The sequence below is a fragment of the Oryctolagus cuniculus genome, chromosome 8 (genome assembly GCF_051225735.1).
Source record: "Oryctolagus cuniculus isolate XC-2025 breed Fujian yellow rabbit chromosome 8, ASM5122573v1, whole genome shotgun sequence".
NCBI lineage: Eukaryota > Metazoa > Chordata > Mammalia > Lagomorpha > Leporidae > Oryctolagus > Oryctolagus cuniculus.
Genome location: NC_142874.1, coordinates 40,562,783 through 40,578,807, shown reverse-complemented (window position 1 = coordinate 40,578,807; position 16,025 = coordinate 40,562,783). Strand labels below are relative to the sequence as shown.

Here is a 16,025-nt window from a genome sequence, read left to right as displayed (position 1 = left end):
ATTAAAACTTCGTGAATTTCAGGAGACTGTTGAACCACTTTGCCCTGTTCTTGCTGGAGACTCCTCCCACGCGCCCCACTGCACCCCAGACCCGCAGTATGCGCTGGGGACAGGATCAGTGAAACTGATGAGGGTTAAGGGAGAACCGGGGCCACCGAGATGACTGTAGATCTGTTTGCAAACACTCAACTACATCAATTTTGTAGCTGCATCGTGGCATTACTGAACCCATATTCACCAACAACTAGGCAGTAGACAAGTGGTAGGTCGTTTATGAGAAACTAAAACACTATGTAGCCCAAAATAAATGTGGGGCTGTGCTGAATGCGGTAAAAGAGTTATTCTGCAGACATGTCCAAATTTCTCAACCTGAAACCACGGTTCTGCAGCATGCCTTCCCACCAGCGCCGCTGGATTCTGTAAGCGCAACTATTTCCAAGCGCTGAGAACGCACCAGGCTCTAAGCGCATCCAGCCAGGCGCTGCAATCAGCCGACCCAAACGCGGAAGGCGACCCCTAAGTCAGTGAGACCGTGTTAGGGCAGGACCTCAGAGCCCAGGCAGGGTCGCTCTCCAGAACGCCCCCCGTCCCCCGCGCTGATTTCTTAACATTTCCGACTAAAAGCCATCCAGCTTCCAAGGAATTCAGCACAACGGACCAGGGCCCCTAACGCACTGTAAAACTGATTCAATTTGGCAGAAAACAGTATTTTGACTCGTTCACAACGCTCTGCGACACGTCCCAGCCCTGTCCGTTCAGACTCGGCCCCAGGCGCGAGCAGGAAGGCCCGCCCCCCGCCCCTGATCCCGAAAGGCCGAGCGAGCGGCGCGCGCGCGCAGCGCTCTACGTCATATCCGGCGCCAGGCCGTCCGATTCCGGAAGTGGCTGCCCAGTTGTGGCGGCGCTCTCTGCGCGGGTGATAGGTGTCTGTTCTGCAGGAGAGCTGGGGTACACGGCATCATCATGGTCGAGGTAAAGTGATGGTCGGGCGCTCAGGAGGCGTTTGCCTCTGGAATGTTTTATTTGGCAGCGCGCTGGGGGGATGGAGCGTGCTGGGAGGCTGGAGAGGGAAGAGGCTGCCAGGGCAGCTGTGTGGCCAAGGCCAAGTGGTCTCTTCTTAGGGAGGTGCTTTGCGCAAAGGGTCTAGGGTGCATGGAAACCCGAGTCTGAAGCTCCGTCCGGCGGGGAGCCGTAGATGATTTCTGCAGTGCTTGTCTGACCCCCGGAATCCGGGCTCTGACCTCGGAGGCGGGGCTCCTGTTGATGTCCGACCCCTGGCCGGTTGTCGCTGCCGGCGTACATAGTGGCACTAATTCTGCCACCTAAAAGACTCTGGCGGTCAATTCACCTCGTGTTTCAGCCCACGCCAGGAAAGCCTGCCGTTCTTGATGCCTTACGTGTTTTTCCCACCTGGTTTGAACATTAGCAGGCCTTGCTCGTCTTACTGCGAACATTGCCTGACGCCATCCTCTCTGGTCCATATCCGCTGCAAGTCATCTTAATTCAGACGGACGTTATCTTTAGCCAGGAGCGACGCACTGGCTTCCAGCTGACTTTCTTCTTTTTTTGCCCTCCTATAAATTGTTCTATGCAAGACATAAGTTGGCCATGGTTTTCTGGCTTAAACCCCTCTCCTGTCCCTGTGACAATAGGACAAAACTCGAGACTGTTGGAATGGTCTAAAAAAGGCCTTTCCTAACTGGACTTTACCTGCCTTGGCAACCTCGGCTTACTCCGCATCCCACCCTGTCACCCAGCCTGCACCCCGGGCATTATTTCAGTCCTTGGTCACCTTTGCACTGGGCATGTGCCGCTGCCTGGGCTGCGCTTACCTGTGTTCCCTCCTGTCTGTTCGGACTTCGCTGCAGAGCGCTCTTTCGCCGTCATATCTGGTTCCTCCTGTGTTCTCTGCCTTGGCCTCTTGTCTTTATAGCGCTTACCCAAGTGTGGACTTGCTTTCCTAGTTTTGCTTGTCTTCTTCCTCCTGAGTACAAGGAGCGTGCTGCCTATCATTCTGTTGTCAGCTTTAGCACCGTGCTGACAGAGAGGTGGAGCGAGCCTAGTAGGTATTTCCTGAGTAAGGGGGTACTCTCACCTCACTCAGCTGCTCTAGCCGAGGCTCTGGCGATGAACTTGACCCCTTGTAGCTTGCTGCAGGAGTAGCTGTGGTGAGTGGTATGGAGCGTTCGACATTCTCACACACGTAAAGCGTCTGATGAGTTTGACTGTAATTCAGGTTACGCTGTGGGTAATTTATAGGTTAAGTGTGTAATTACACACACACACTCTCTCTCCCTTTCTCTAGGAAGTGCAGAAGCATTCTGTGCACACGCTTGTGTTCAGGTCCTTGAAGAGGACCCATGACATGTTTGTAGCTGACAATGGAAAACCTGTGCCTTTGGATGAAGAGAGGTAGGCATAGTTTTCTTTCATTTGCTAAAATTGTTAAAATTCTAATACTGGGAGAAGAGATCAGGGAAAGGGAGACCTTTAAACATTACTTAGTAATACTTGGTTTTACTCATGTAGTACTCAGGTAGTGCTCATGGACTGTCTCTTTAATGAAAGCTCTTTGGGCATAATTTTAACTGGTTTAACCTTTCTTTTTTTTTGGCCTTTATGGTAAAGAATCCCATTAATTAATTGCATTTTACAAATGTCCGGTAATTAGGAGAGTCCCGTTCAGGTATTTTATTTTATAATCAATCACTTTGTATGTGCTTTCAGCTTCCCGCTGCTCTCAGAGCCTTGCTGAGCTGAAATTGTACCTGGCCAGTACTTCTACTCCCATCTTTTCTCGTTAGTATGGTGAAGATTGTTGAGTGGGGGCATAGTTTTGGTTCTACATCTCCAGCTCCAGTCTGGGATTGCATTATGTGCAATGTTCCTTCTTTGTCCTTTGCCCTTCTTTTTAAAACTTAATTCCTGAAACAAATATTTCTATTTCATTTACAAGATGAGGTTTTCTTAAAAGTAATATAAGTGCATTTCTTTTTAAAAATACTGAACTAATTTAGTACTTTGATTAGTTCCAACTAACCTTTCTAGATACATCTGTTTAAGGTTACTGAGGTAATTTTTACTGTTTTTATATTTAGATATATGAAGGAAATAAGTGTAGGCCTTGAAAGAATTTTTAAGGGTATATTAGTTTCTATATATCTTTAAATCAGTTTGACCTTTGATAACTAATCATGAAATGTTTTATTTATTAAGTGACAAATTAAAATATTACTTGGATTTAATGCCTGCCATGTGATAAATTGTGAATTAAAGTAACTACATATGATGTGGAAATGCACTTGGAAATTTTAGGTTTTTTTGAAATATTGTTTAAAATCTTACTAGAAACTTATACGTCACTGGGCAAACTTAAATTATGTTTCCTAGCTATCTGTAAACACTTAAATTTGTGAGTGTATTTTACATATTTAAGGATACATTCTTATGTTTATAATTTTTAAATAGTCACAAACGAAAAATGGCAATCAAGCTTCGTAATGAGTATGGTCCTGTGTTGCATATGCCAACCTCGAAAGAAAATCTTAAAGAGAAAGGCCCCCAGAATGCAACGGATTCATATGGCCATAAACAGTATCCTGCCAATCAAGGTCAGTATGGTGTTATCAGCAATATTTGAGAAATATAAAAACAAATAAAATGCTTTAATAGGACCCCTGGAAGAACTAGTTACAGTCATACAGTGTTTTATAGCTATGCTGTATTTTAATGGAAGTCTGATTTTCGTCATGTGAGTGGTGGGATAGTTGGTGGCTTTCTTACAGGAAATAAAGAGGTGGAAAAGATCACAGTGGAGAATACAGAAAAACCTGGGAGACTGTTCTTAACTTGTGGAGGGGCTACCTAGCCTTACTGTAATTGAGAAAGATGAAATTCAAGGACAAATTGAGTAGCCCATAACAAAATGCTCGAGGCCAGACGTGTTTTGCATTTCTGATTCTGTTTTTTCAGATTTTGGAATATTTGTGTATGTGTAAATCTAAACACAAGATTCTTTATTATGTTTCGTATATACCTTTTATTGATAACCTGAAGATAATTTTATTCACTGTTTTTAGTGTGCCTGCTTCACATGAGGTTAGGTGTGGAATTTTCGGTGTCACATTATTTCAGTATTTTAAGTTTTAGAGCATTAAAATCTAAAAATCTAAAGGTTTTAGATTTTTGGATTATGGATACAACTTGTGCAATTGTAATGAAGAAAAGACTCTAGATTCCACAGGAAGCCATTGCCTTTTGCTTAGAAGAAAAACTGGAGTGGATTGTCATTTAATAAGCTCACTCTGTGGCACCATCACTGTAGCAAATGCATGAGCCTTTTTGAACTCATGTCAGCAACTGGGCAAGGACGTAGCCGTGTACATGATTTATAGAGGTCAAAGCAAACATGATGGACTGGGCATTTGGCCTGTTGGTGAAAACACCACTTGGGATGCCTGCATCTCATATGAGAGCCTGGGATGGAGTCCCAGGTCTGCTGCCAGTTCTAACGTTCCTGCTAAAGTGTAGGAGACAGCAAGTGATGACTCATGAGACTGTGTCTGGGCAGCCCGTACAGGAGACCTGGCTTGAGTTCTCAGCTACTGGCTTTGGCCTGGTCTGTCCCTGGCTATTGTGGGCATTTTGGGGGTGAAGCAACAGATGAGAAATTCTCTCTGCTCTCAAATAACATGTAAATAATTTTGAAAATATGGTCAATATCTTGTATATCTGAGATTGCAGTTTAGTTGGGAAAATTTGAGAAATCCAGTTGATGATATGGATGTATTTAAAAAGATAACTTGTGTATAAGATAAATTCACCATTGATTAATTTTTCTTTTTAGGACAAGAAGTTGAGTATTTGGTGACAGGTACACATCCATACCCACCAGGACCTGGTGAGTGAACTATGATTACAGAAATTGTCTTATTTTATTGTCACAAATATTTCCTTGAATGAGGCAATAATGACATTCGAATTACCTATAGAATACAGGTTAAACTCAACAGCCCGGCATCCACACATAGCTTTTTAGAATATAACTAACTAATATTTATATACAGTAATTTAGCAAACATTATTAAACTCTTATATTTTTTCAAGCATTGTGCTAGGAATTCACAGACGATAAAACTGCTCCAAGCCTAGAGAAATTTGTTGGCTGGTGGTTTAGAAAGGCATGTAAATATCACTGACCACATGAATGAAGAATTGTTAGTGTTGAAATATGTACAGTGGGAAGGTGTCCCCCGGGTGTGTGTGTGTGTGTAGAGGGGTTGGCACATGGACACTGTGACTAGCATAATAGGGTATGGCACAAAGAGCTTAATATTGTAGAAAATGCAAGGGAGCTGGCTGCTTCTGATGGTAGTAACTTAAATTCACTCCTAGAAGCTCAGTATTTAAAGAAATGCTTGGTTTTTACTGTTGAAGGTAATTCTGGAATTTCACAGAAATTTAAACTTGGCTTTTTTGGGCTGCTTTAATACCAAGCTGCTTATGAGCAGGTCAAACATGAGGTATGTGGTAAGTGTATTTATTGTTAAAAACAAAGACAAGCAAAATTTCATCATCCAATTTTTGTGATATCACCACTTGAAGACAGTAACTTGTGTATGTTTTCCTCTGGTGCTTTATTTCAAATGCATGTAAATGAAAACAAAGATAGCTATGAGAAGAGTTTTTTTTTTTTTTATGTTAATAGGGGTTGCTCTGACAGCAGATACTAAGATCCAAAGGATGCCAAGTGAATCGGCTGCACAGGCCTTAGCAGTGACGTTACCTTCTTCTCAGACCAGGTATGAAGTGCTGTGCGTGTAATTGTAAAGATTTTGGAAGTGCATTATACTTTTCACACTTTTTTCGTTATTTACATTTGTTTCTTTATAACACATATTATATGATATTTTCCTTTGTCAGGGCTTAGAAAAATTTGAAATAAAAGGATTGGTTTTGCAGGATACATGGTGGAGGCATTGCTCACAATGTGCAATTTTCTTTGTCTCAGGGTTGATGCCAATCGTACTGCACCTGGCGGGGGTGAATACCGACTTCCTGGTGCTTCGGATCGCACACAGCCTGCAGTGGGGAATGCAGTAAGTTTCCCTGTGTCAGATAGCACTAAAGATTTCCAGCTCTCAGAGTGTGCTGCCTTATTTATTTTTATCCCAAAAGTCTTACCTTAAATATTAAAGAAATGAACACATCCTTGGAATTAAGGTAAATAGCATCCTCAGGTAGTTGTTAATGCTTCATATCCCTAAAACTAAGTTGTTAGTAAATAAGCAATTTTTTTAGAATTTAAAATTTTGTATTTCTGTGTCCATTTGCACATGTACATACTATGTATTTGGTGTGATATTGATATTAAAAATGCAAGGAGTATTATTCTGAAACTTGGGTCATATTTGAAAGGTTTTTTTTAATTAAACTTTAAGATGATGTGCACAGGTACAGTTGAATGCTAATGGTGTGTAAAAATTTATGGGCTATAAAACTTGTCTTAAAAATGAACATTTAGAAATACATTAATTTTATCTGTGAGTAAATGACAATTGGGGCTAGTATAAGTGAGAATTGTAGAAAGAACAACTGAAAATGTGCTATTATCTGAAATAAGTGTGGGCTTGGCTTCCTCAGTTTCCTTTGCGGTTGATTTGGCTTTATGAAGTGAATGTATTTGTGACTTTCATATGCCTTGTTTTTCTTTTTAATCTTCCATTTTCCAGGCTTTCTGTCTCTTCATGAGGTTGTAATTTAAGCTTCTTAAGGGCAGGAACTTTATGGGCTGAAATATTTTGGGGATGAATAGATAGATACTAATAATATATTTTAAAAGTTATCAGCTAGTTTATCTTTTGAAGTAATGTTTAAATATTATATTAAAAGGTTAGTAGGAGCTGTCAGTCTCTCCTTTGCTATATTGAATCAGTAATAATAAAATTCAACAGTGGAAATACACTTAAATGACTTCGGTGACATGGGAGCTCGCATAAAGCATGTACAGTATTTTAAATCTTTATAATAACCCCATGATACAGCACTGTTCTTCCTGTTTTGCAAACAAGGCGGCTAGTAGGCTTGCATTTTGAACACATACACAGTGATATCTGTGTGTAAATGTTCTGCCTCTCTGGTTTTTTTTTTAATTGGTTTTTAGAATTAACATACAGAAAATACAGTACTGATAAATATCTTATTTTAGCTTCCTTTTTTTAATTGATCACATGAAACCTTTGGTGTGATATGTTTAATATAATGTAATTTATTCCATATCTAGATGATTGTGGAGACTGGCAATACCAAGAACTCTGCACTAATGGCTAAAAAAGCCCCTACAATGCCCAAACCCCAGTGGCACCCACCATGGAAACTCTACAGGGTGAGCGAATGTCCATTTTATTCTGCCGTGTGAAACGTGTTGCTGTACAGTTGACAGTAGTCGAAGAATAGAACAAGAAGGAAGAGGCGTGACTGAAAACTGGTAGAGTGATTGCAGATGGGATGAGACGGGGCTTAGGCCAAGATATCTTGGAAAAGAATTTTCCTTAGGTAAAAGTGATACTTGTACATCTTATAAAATATTGATAGAAGGCTATTAAATGTGGAAAGCCATCAATTTAAGAAAATGGAATATTTAAAATGAAGGCCAAAGTATACAACAACCATGTAAAAAAATTTCTTTGAACCTACCAGTTATCCTTTCATCTGAATAACTGATTTAATGTACCAGATATAAGATGAAAAGTATTTACTAGGGGCCGACACTGGGGTGCAGCAGGTTAAAGCCCTGGCCTGCAACACTGGCATCCTCTATGGGCACAGGTTCCATTCCCGGCGGCTCAACTTTTAATCCAGCTCTCTGCTGATGTGCTTAGGAAGGCAGCGGAGGAAGGCCTGAGTAGTTGCATCCCTGCACCCACATAGAGACCCTGGGGAGGCTCCTGGCTCCTGGCTTCATTCGGATCGGCTCAGCTCTGGCCATTGCAACCATTTGGGGAGTGGGCCAGTAGATGGAAGACCTCTTTCTCTCTGTTTCTGCTTCTCTCTGTAACTCTTTAAAATTAAAAAAAAATACAGCTGACATAATTTAGTATATATTTAAATTTTACAAGTATTCAAATGATTATATAGTAATAGAGATGTTTCTTTTGGTGTGTAGGTCAAATGAATTAATAGATGTGTAGATCTGGGTGACCATTATCACCATCAGGATGTAAATATTACATAATCTCAAAACACAGCCCTGTGTTGCTGTGTTTTTGTGTATTTTTATTTTTTTAACGATTTATTTAAAAGTCAGAGTTACACAGAGAGAGAGAGGTCTTCCATCTGCTGGTTCACTCCCCAGTTGGCTGGGATGGCCGGAACTATGCCAATCTGAAGCCAGGAGCCGGGAGCTACTTCCGGGTCTCCCACACGGGTGCAGGGGCCCAAGGACTTGGGCCATCTTCTACTGCTTTCCCAGGCCACAGCAGAGAGCTGGATCAGAAATGGAGCAGCCAGGACACGAACCGACGCCCATATGGGGTGCCTGCACCGCAGGTGGCGGCTCCACCCGCTGTACCACAGCGCCGGCCCCCTAAATGCTGCTGTTTTATCATCATACCCTTTTTCATCCCTGGCAACTAACTGATCTGTGTTCCAACACTGTAGTGGTATCTTTTCCACTATCTCATATCGGTGGAATCATACAATACATACTTTTTTTTTTTAAGATTTAATTTATTTATTTGAAAGGCAGACTGACATAGAAATTGAGCGAAAGACATCTTCTGTCCGCTGCTTCACTCCCCAGATGGCTGAAATGGCTGGGAGTGGGCCAGGCTGAAGCCAGGAGCCTGGAACTCCATCAGGGTCTCCCATGTGAGTTGCAGGGGCCCAAGTACTTGGGCCGTCATCTGCCTTCCTAGGAACATTGGCAGGGAGCTGGATGGAAAGCAGAGCAGCCGGTACTCAAACTGGTGCTCTGATGTGGGATGCTGGCATTGCTGTCCGTGGCTTAACCTGCTGAGCCACAATGCCAGCCCCTCGGTGTATACTTCTGGGACTGACTTCCTTCACTTAGGTTAATGCCTTTGAGATTCCTCCAGACTGTTAAATATATTAATGATTCATCCATTTTTATTACTGACTAGTATTGCATTGTGCAAATGTGTCATAATTTGTGTGTCCATTCACCTTTGAAGATAATATTTCTCATTCTAAAGCCTAGTTTTCAAATAATTTTGTTAGTATTTGAAGATGTGAGGATGGCAGTTTAAATCTGACTTGTGATTAAAATGTCATGTGCTAGCATAAGGGTTGAATCATGCTCTACTTTTTAATACAGGTTATCAGTGGGCATCTTGGCTGGGTTCGATGTATTGCTGTGGAACCTGGAAACCAATGGTTTGTTACAGGATCTGCTGACAGAACAATAAAGGTAATAAGGAAGTTAAAAATGAACATGACTATTTGCCATGGAAGCTTGGTCTGTTTCACATTATTTCCTGTGGTGGACGTTGCTGTTGCATTTCCTTTGATTTCTTAGGCCTGAATATAAAATAAAATGTATTGTATTTTGAATTATTTTATTACGATAGAGCCAAAGAAATGGAGTTAGTGGATTAAAAATTAGTTTCCTCTGTGGGTAAACTGATACTTGCAGTCCAGGAGAAGACTGATTTCAGCATATTGATTCTGTATTCCTTTAAAAAATAAAACTATTATGATAAGCAAAAATGGGTATCTAATTTTTTAAACACTGTTTATACAAAATTTCTAGTGAAATTAAGTTTTCTTGTGGCTGGTGCTGTGGTATAGCCAGTTAAACCACCTTCTGCAATGCCAGTATCCTGTATGAGTGCTGATTCGAGTCCTGGCTGCTCCACTTCTGATCCAGCTCGCTGCTAATGTGCCTGGGAAAGCAGCAGAAGATAGCTCAAGTGCCTGGGCCCCGCACCCACTTGGGAGACCTGGATGAAGCTCTTGGCTTTGCCTAGCACAGCCCTGGCTGTTGGTGGCCATTTGGGGAGTGAAGATGGAAGATCTCTATATCTCTGTAATTCTGACTTTAAAATAAGTAAATATCTTTAAAAAAAAAAAGTTAAAAAGAAAAGAAATTGAGCTTTTTCATATCTTTGCTACTTTCAGGTTTTTTTAAGTTGTCAGTCTTTTCTAATTTAATACCATGTTATTTTTACTATTATAGTTATATCATTTATATATTAATAATATTAACCTTGTCAACTCTGGAAAATATTTTCTGTTTGGGCTTGTCTTGTCTTTTTTTCCCCTGCTTTTATTTGGAAGGCAGCTATGCTCACCACTATACCACCAACGCACACTCCCCTGCTTTTATTTGGAGGGAAGTCATTTTGCATATTTATTTCTTTGTATCTATTTTTATCTTTTCCCTTCTTTTTGAAGACTTAATTTTAACATCAGGATTCTAAAATTTGCTTTAAAGTAACCAACATAAAGGAAAAATAATTACTGTTTGATTGCAGATATGGGACTTGGCTAGCGGCAAATTAAAACTGTCATTGACTGGGCACATTAGTACAGTGCGAGGCGTGATAGTAAGCACAAGGAGCCCATACCTGTTCTCCTGTGGAGAAGACAAGCAAGTAAAGTGCTGGGATCTTGAGTATAATAAGGTAACCACTGGGATAAGGGCTTAAAACTTGACAAGACACCCTTTATCTTTCTGCTTGTACAGACTTTAACTTCCCTGCTCTGTCCTTAGGTTATAAGGCACTATCATGGACATCTGAGCGCAGTGTATGGCTTGGATTTGCACCCAACAATCGATGTGCTGGTAACCTGTAGTCGAGATTCAACTGCACGGGTGAGATAGAGCTATATATTTGTAAATACTTTGTGTCTGGTAATGTCTATGTTTGCCGTTAGTCTCATATTGTTTGGTAAAGAATTAAAGGTAGCTGTCTTGACTCTTCAATACCTTAGTCCCTCAGGTTCTTGATGTGTATACTTTCCAGTTTTCATCTTCAGTTCTATGTCATGTTTGTTAGTATTAGTGTTCTGCCTCTGAAATGTGACATTCATCTTCTGGCCGGTCACCATAACTGTTACTCATTAGCTCTTATATTCAGCAGCCCCATTAGACTGATTAACCTTTCTGTGTGCTGATCTTTTAGCTTTTTCTTTTTCCTTGGCCGATTTTTCCTGTCTATATTCTCCACACAGATTATATATAGATTTTATCCTTTGTTTAAGCACTTTCTGTCTGTATTACAGTAGGTACAATTCCTTAGTAAATTCCCAGCCTTGAGTTGATCCAGTTACCTGCCTCAGGTTTAGATACCTGAGTATTCTCTGATCATAAGTCTGTTGTGTTTTTATAGATTTGGGATGTGAGAACTAAAGCCAGTGTACACACATTGTCTGGACATACAAATGCAGTTGCTACAGTGAGGTGTCAAGCTGCGGAACCACAGATTATTACAGGTGTGATTGTTACTTTCCAACTTGACAGCATGTTTATCACATGCCTTTTATAGTCACTGACTCTTGATTTGTATTGTGTATTCAGTGTTTCCATGTCCTTATTATATATTTTAGTCATCAGCATTTGAAATTTTGTATAATAAAATGTTATTCAATTGGCTTTTGTCCCATACCTTTTAAATATCATAGAGTATGTCATACAGTATCTTATAATATCTGGCTAGAAAACTGTCAGATGTAATATAGTATTGAAAGTATTAGTTTAGGAAATTAAAGTTAGAAGGAAAAAATGCCCTGAGACGAAAAAAACCTTTAAACTGATGTGAATCTTCATTTTGTCCAAAATAAAGTTAATAGCAGTGAATCTCCTATATGAGATGCTGGAGTCACAAGCAATGGCTTAACCTGCTGGGCCAGAGCGCTGGCCCCAGTAACAGTGGTGTTTACCTTAAAGCTAAAATAATTCTTTAGCTTGATATATTTTGACTAATTAAAAAAAAAAAATTGGAGAGCCAGTGTTGCGGTACAGTGTAAGGTTAAGCCTTATCAGAGCACTGGTTTGAGTCCTGGCTCCTGTGTTTTGAATTCAATTCCCTGCTAATGTGCCTAGGAAAGAGCAGAGGATGGCACAAGACCTTGGGCCTCTGCCACCTGTGTGTGGGAGACCTGGGTCCCATGTGGATGGTAGGTGCCCAAGCACTTAGGCCAGCATCTACTGCCTCCCAAGGCACGTTTAGCAGGGAGCTGGTTCAGAAGTGCAGCAGTTGGTACTTGAACTGGCACTCTTCTTTTTTTTTAGACTTATTTTTTATTTATTTGAAAGGCAGAGTTAGAGGAGGAGATACAGCAAGAGAAATCTGCTGGTTCATTCCACAAAGGACCACAATGGCCAGGTTCCTGGAATGTCTTCCAGGTCTCCCACATGGGTGCAGGGCCCAAGCACTTGGGCCATTTTCCACTGCTTTCCCAGGTGCATTAGCAGGGAGCTGAATTGGAAGTGGAGCAGCCAAGACTTGAACTGGCGCCCATATGGGATACCAGCATCATCACAGGTGGAGGATTAACCTGCTACACCACAGCACCCACCCCTGAACTGGTGCTCCTATGGGCATTCCAGCACAGCAGGCAGTGTAGCCCAACCCAGTGAGCCACATCACTAGCTCCTTTATTTGTATTGTTATTTTTATAGAATAACTTTAAAAGCAACCTAGTATTTTGGAACTATGAAGAAATTAGCCAAGGTGTAATATAACTTTAATTTAGTATATATTTGTTTATGGAAGAACACATGTTTTGTTATGTTTATGTTTGCAGTCTTTTTTAACAGTCTGTGTTTTGGTGTCTGTGTGTTTTTGTTACAGGAAGCCATGACACTACGATACGATTATGGGATCTGGTGGCCGGAAAGACGAGAGTGACATTAACAAATCATAAAAAATCAGTGAGAGCTGTAGTTTTACATCCAAGACAGTAAGTGCACTTACCTAGTTAGTTTCTTTATTTCTTAGTCTAGTAGTGAATACCTGTATTAACACTATTCTGGGCATTGAGCCACTGTCTGTTCCTATACTACTTGTAGACATGCATTTCTCTTATTTTCCTTATGTACTATTTTGTTTCATGTCCTATATAAGATGAGGGAAGCCTTCTCATAATGACAGATAAATAGTGTCAAATAAAACAGTGTAAATAAATCGTGGTTAAAAGTTGCAAGTCAAAATGGAAGTGATAGTGGCTGTGCTTACTGTTTTGGATATAAATGGTATTAGACATTGAGACATCACATAAGTAGTTTAAGTGCTAAGAAGGAAGTTAATGTATATATAGGGAAAAATAGAGCCATGAACGTGATAATCTGTATATTCAGAGGTGGGGCGTAACATCACAACCTGTTGTGTGTGGTTTCAGATCACCTCTGAACTTTTCTACTTATATTTTCTGTTTTCCTCTCCCTGCTTTCATACCCTGTCTCTCTCCCTCCCTTTCCCTTATTCGTTACTCCCTTTTGTCCTCTCCTCTTTCCCTTTCTTTCCTTCTCTCTCTTGCTCCCCATCCCATTGTGCTCTTCCTTCTCCAGAACATCATGTAATGCCTTGCCCTTGTGTAAAGTATGACTCCTGCACGTACTTACTGCAGCTCAGTGTACAGCACTGGGGAAATGAAAGGAGAACAAAAATCTTAAAATAGGAATTACAATGCATTTTAAAAAGGTGCAAATCGGATTATACTTGAAACAAATGTCTTGATATTTTTGTATTATGACAATATTACTTTGTTAAAACTACGTAGATCAGTGAGTATGCAGTGAAAATATAATTGGCTTTTTAAAACTCGCTGTTTAGTTTAAGCTGGTTTACATTGCCATGAATTCTGCTTAATCTGATTTCAGTTACACATTTGCATCTGGCTCTCCAGATAACATAAAACAGTGGAAGTTCCCTGATGGAAGTTTCATTCAGAATCTTTCTGGACATAATGCTATTATTAACACATTGACTGTAAATTCTGATGGAGTACTTGTATCTGGAGGTAAAATAAGACCTTTACAGTAAATATGTTTGTCATTTTTGCTGTTAGTGAATGACTGAATGTTTATAAAGTTTCAGAGTGATCACACATGTGCTGTAGTGGCACTTGCCTGATTTGGGTATATTTAGTTGCCCACATGTGTGCTCATGCATACTCGTAATATGTTTAGTGTATTTCATGGGTTAGCCTTCTTTGAGTTCCCACATGATAAATCTAAATTAGGGGTTTATGATAGGAATTGCCTAAAAATTTGGTTAGGTATTCTGGAATTGGTTGTCAAATTTTGTGGGTCTTTAAGACGTACGATAAATTCTTTTTTTTTTTTTTTTAAGATTTATTTTATTTATTTGAAAGAGTTACAGAGTGAGGTAGAGACAGAGAGAGAGGTCTTCATCTGCTGGTTTACTCACCAGATGGCCGCAATGGCTGGAGCTGTGCTTATCCGGAGCCAGAAGCTCCTTCTGGGTCTCCCACATGGGTGTAGGGGCCCAAGGACTTGGGCCTTCTACTGCTATCCCAGGCCATAGCAGGGAGCTGGATCGGAAGAGGAGTAGCTGGGACTCAAACCGGCGCCCATATAGGATGCCAGCGCTTCAGGCCAGGGTGTTAACCTGATGCGCCACAGTGCTGGTCCCATGATAAATTCTTAATTAAGCACAAACAAAATCTATTGAAAAGCTTTAGTGCCTGTTTATATGTCTTTGTACTTGTAGATATTGCAATAGTGTTTGGGCTAATGGTTGGTGCGAACTACAAGCATGCCAAGCTGAACCATTGAAGCGATAACAAATGTAATTGATATTTCCTTTTAAGCTGACAATGGCACTATGCATCTTTGGGACTGGAGAACTGGCTACAATTTTCAGAGGGTCCATGCAGCTGTGCAGCCTGGGTCATTGGACAGTGAATCAGGAATATTCGCTTGTGCTTTTGATCAGTCTGAAAGTCGATTGCTAACAGCTGAAGCTGATAAAACCATTAAAGTGTACAGAGAGGATGATACTGCGGTGAGTTCTGTTTTCCATATATCTTCAAATAAAATGTAGCAGCTATACCAGTTTGGCAAGTCTCCTCCCATTTAATTTCCAGAAAGAAAAATAATCTCTGTAGTATTAAGGTATTTATCATCTTCAGTAGTACTTGGTCATAGATTTCTGTGTTGATTTCATTGATGCCAGTGAACCCATTGGATATTTTAATTTTATTAAAAACAACAGCAAATTAAGATTATTATGCAAACTAATTTAGAATTGTTTGCCTTGGTGCTACTAAAATATCTAAGTAGAGGTTTTATTTTAGATGAAATACCTCAAACTGAGCTTGTAATAACCCTTTCATCTTTATTAAACTAGGATAATGCTAAATATTTAATGCCAAGTAATATGAATTATAGTAGGTATCTTATTGTTAGAAGTTTATTAATTATTAAGCAAACTAATAATACTCTTAATTTTTATTATAGACAGAAGAAACTCATCCGGTCAGCTGGAAACCAGAAATTATCAAGAGAAAGAGATTTTAATGTGATGTTGTCTTCATGGTGGTTCCCTTTTTTTGTATTTTTTTATTTTAAGCTTGGCATTGATGAGGAAATCCTGTCATTTTGTGCTCTGGCTGGGAGTATAAAGTAGAAACTCACTTGCTGGCATCATTGCTGCTTTGTATTTTACAATAAACTGCCCCCCGACCCTTCCCTTGTGTTTTTTATTTCTAAAGTATACAAATTGTGACCTTGGGAAGTAATTTGCAGGTTTATTGAACGTGACTATTGTAAAGGTAGACTATTTTGACAGTTTTATTAGCAGATCTCTTTTTAAAAAATCCTTATGATAGGACATGTTTTGGAGGGAGCAGTGTTTTTTTATATAATCCTTTAAAAACTAGTATCTGTGACTGCTAATTGGTATTTTAAAAATTTGAAGTCTTACTTTAACTTACGTGTGTTCATTCCAAAAACAGGTTTTGAGTGCATGTTCCGTTCTGCAAAGTTCTGCACTAGGCACCATTCAGAAAACAAATAAGACGTGTCTGTCCTCCAAGGT

At 40.1% G+C, this 16,025-nt stretch overlaps 1 protein-coding gene across 2 annotated transcripts; it reads left to right on the top strand.

Moving 5' to 3' along the window:
- Window positions 1-871: 871 nt before the first annotated feature.
- On the top strand, window positions 872-15,675 carry PLRG1 (pleiotropic regulator 1). Of its 2 annotated transcripts, XM_008267305.5 has the most exons (16): window positions 872-972; window positions 2,306-2,412; window positions 2,728-2,799; window positions 3,469-3,611; window positions 4,847-4,900; window positions 5,708-5,801; window positions 6,011-6,098; window positions 7,283-7,384; window positions 9,335-9,427; window positions 10,494-10,643; window positions 10,733-10,834; window positions 11,352-11,454; window positions 12,816-12,924; window positions 13,844-13,983; window positions 14,797-14,990; window positions 15,446-15,675. In XM_008267305.5, the coding sequence occupies exons 4-16, from the start codon at window positions 3,482-3,484 to the stop codon at window positions 15,503-15,505; spliced, it is 1,419 nt and encodes a 472-aa protein (XP_008265527.1). In that variant the 5' UTR covers window positions 872-972; window positions 2,306-2,412; window positions 2,728-2,799; window positions 3,469-3,481; the 3' UTR covers window positions 15,506-15,675. The 2 variants fall into 2 exon arrangements, with proteins under 2 accessions (XP_008265527.1, XP_008265526.1); XM_008267304.4 differs by lacking the exon at window positions 2,728-2,799.
- Window positions 15,676-16,025: the final 350 nt, after the last annotated feature.

Bases quoted from the DNA above. Each gene is read 5' to 3' on its own strand.
- PLRG1 (XM_008267304.4), top strand. The intron at 7,385-9,334 runs GTGAGCGAATGT...TTTTTAATACAG, and splicing joins CACCATGGAAACTCTACAGG to GTTATCAGTGGGCATCTTGG. The intron at 10,835-11,351 runs GTGAGATAGAGC...GTGTTTTTATAG, and splicing joins GTCGAGATTCAACTGCACGG to ATTTGGGATGTGAGAACTAA.